A 1924-nucleotide genomic window follows, 5' to 3' on the forward strand; every position below is an offset into this window, starting at 1 on the left:
ATGGGGGTGTGATGGGGGTGTGATGGGGAGAGAAGCCTGAGCAATCTCAGTAAGTTAATCAAAACAAAATATAGCAAGATGAGAAATCCCAGATCACAAAATTAGTGGCCATTTAAGTTGACTCACAGAACGTAAAGATTAGGGAGGTGGTGCTGGGAGCCAGGAAAGAACATGTGGTGTTCCAACTACAGGGACAGGCCTCCAAGTTGGCGCTCATGATGTCCTCCCTCAGTGCCTATGCCTGGCACAGTCTTCCCCTACGTGTATTGGGTCTGGGATATATGAGCAGAACTCGGCAAGTGTAAAGGCATGATCTGACCTGTAGAGCCGTGAGTTCTTCTACAATGAATTCTTATTCAGTTATAAATCCAAGCAATCAGTAGTCAAGTCTGTCTTCTCAGATAAACATTAAACACAGGCCCAGTGTGTGCACTCTGCTGTCCTATCATGTGATCCTAAGAATACTGAGCCCAGTGTGTGCACTCTGCTGTCCTATCATGTGATCCTAAGAATACTGAGCCCAGTGTGTGCACTCTGCTGTCCTATAATGTGAACCTAAGAATATGGTAGCTACCTAATAAATCTCCAAAGATACAAGGCATGACGCATAATGTATGTGTGAGTGCATGTGCATGCACATACATGCAGTTATATGCCACTCTTAGTCATGCAGTGAGCTTATGTCATAAATACAAGTAACTAGAGTTAAGGTGACATTGTTACAAACTTACCATTTCAGTAACTAGAGCTAAGACGATATTGTTACAAACTTACCATTTCATTCTTCAGTAGAGCCAATCCAATTCGGTCTGTTTGCACTTTCTTTCCTTTCCCAAATCTCTGTGGTCCATAGTAGTTCACAAAACCTTTATTCTATGAATACAACAGAATACAATAAATTAGAGCTTCATAAATATAGTATAATTGAATTCTTTCTCTTCATATTTAATTGAAAAATCCAGTAATCACCAGTAATACAGATGGAGACGGACTGGCGAAGTGGTCGTAGAAATTTTAAACAGTTACACACCAGAAGGAGCAGGGAGCAAATTTAAATTGGCCTGCAAACTTTCAAGGGCTGTGTGCAAAGGGGAGAGAGGAGAGGGTGCTGAGGATCCGGGCCTGCCAGGGCTATGTGAGACCCTGTCTCAGAAAACCAATTTAGTGATGAATGGATAAAGCTCTAAAATACCCTTCTATTTACATTACTGAGGAGGTCCTGGCATATAGGACCTGCCATGCTAAGCCAAGAGAGGTGAGGTATACTGGGACAAATTGCACACTTTATCTGGACCCCACCCCCAAAAGCTTTCTTGCTTTGGGATTCTTCTGCTGTTGGGAGATAGCAGGAACAAGATATGGATTTCTGGGGTGCAAGCTCTGCAGCCAGTCCCACAACACCCAGAGGAAACTCCACTCCCAGGCGCTCTGACACACCCAGGATCAAGGTGAGCAGGAACTAACTTCTGTCCTAACACTGGGAATAACTGGGACCATCGGGACCAGGCACACAGGAACTCCGCCAGCCCAGTGACTTGGGTTCCTTCCAGTCTGTCTGGGCTAAGGTCCAGAGCAGACCTTGGGAGCAAGCTCTGCAGCCAGTCCCACAACACCCAGAGGAAGCTCCACTCCCAGGCGCTCTGACATGCCCAGGATCAGAGGTGTGCTGACACACCCAGGACCAGAGACCTTGGGCATAAGCTCCGCAGCCAGTCCCACAACACCCAGAGGAAACTCCATTCCCAGGCGCTCTGACACACCCAGGATCAGAGGTAAGCAGGAACAAACATCTGTCCCAAGGAGTAACTGGGACCAGCTTGACCAGGCACATGGGAACTCCGCCAGCCCAGTAACTTGGGTTCCTTCTGGTGTGTCTGGGTTAGTGTTCTGAGCAGACCTTGGGCACAAGCTCTGCAGCCAGTCC

At 47.0% G+C, this 1924-nt stretch overlaps 1 protein-coding gene across 1 annotated transcript in view; it reads right to left on the reverse strand.

Moving 5' to 3' along the window:
- The window catches only part of Pus7l (pseudouridine synthase 7 like), a 27907-nt gene that overhangs the window by 9115 nt on the left and 16868 nt on the right, over positions 1-1924 (reverse strand). Inside the window, exon 5 of the mRNA XM_031353660.1 lies at positions 775-873. Within this exon, the coding sequence (XP_031209520.1) occupies positions 775-873 (99 nt within the window). The remainder of the gene's footprint in view (positions 1-774; positions 874-1924) is intronic.

This window comes from Mastomys coucha, unplaced genomic scaffold, assembly GCF_008632895.1.
Source record: "Mastomys coucha isolate ucsf_1 unplaced genomic scaffold, UCSF_Mcou_1 pScaffold11, whole genome shotgun sequence".
Lineage (NCBI taxonomy): Eukaryota > Metazoa > Chordata > Mammalia > Rodentia > Muridae > Mastomys > Mastomys coucha.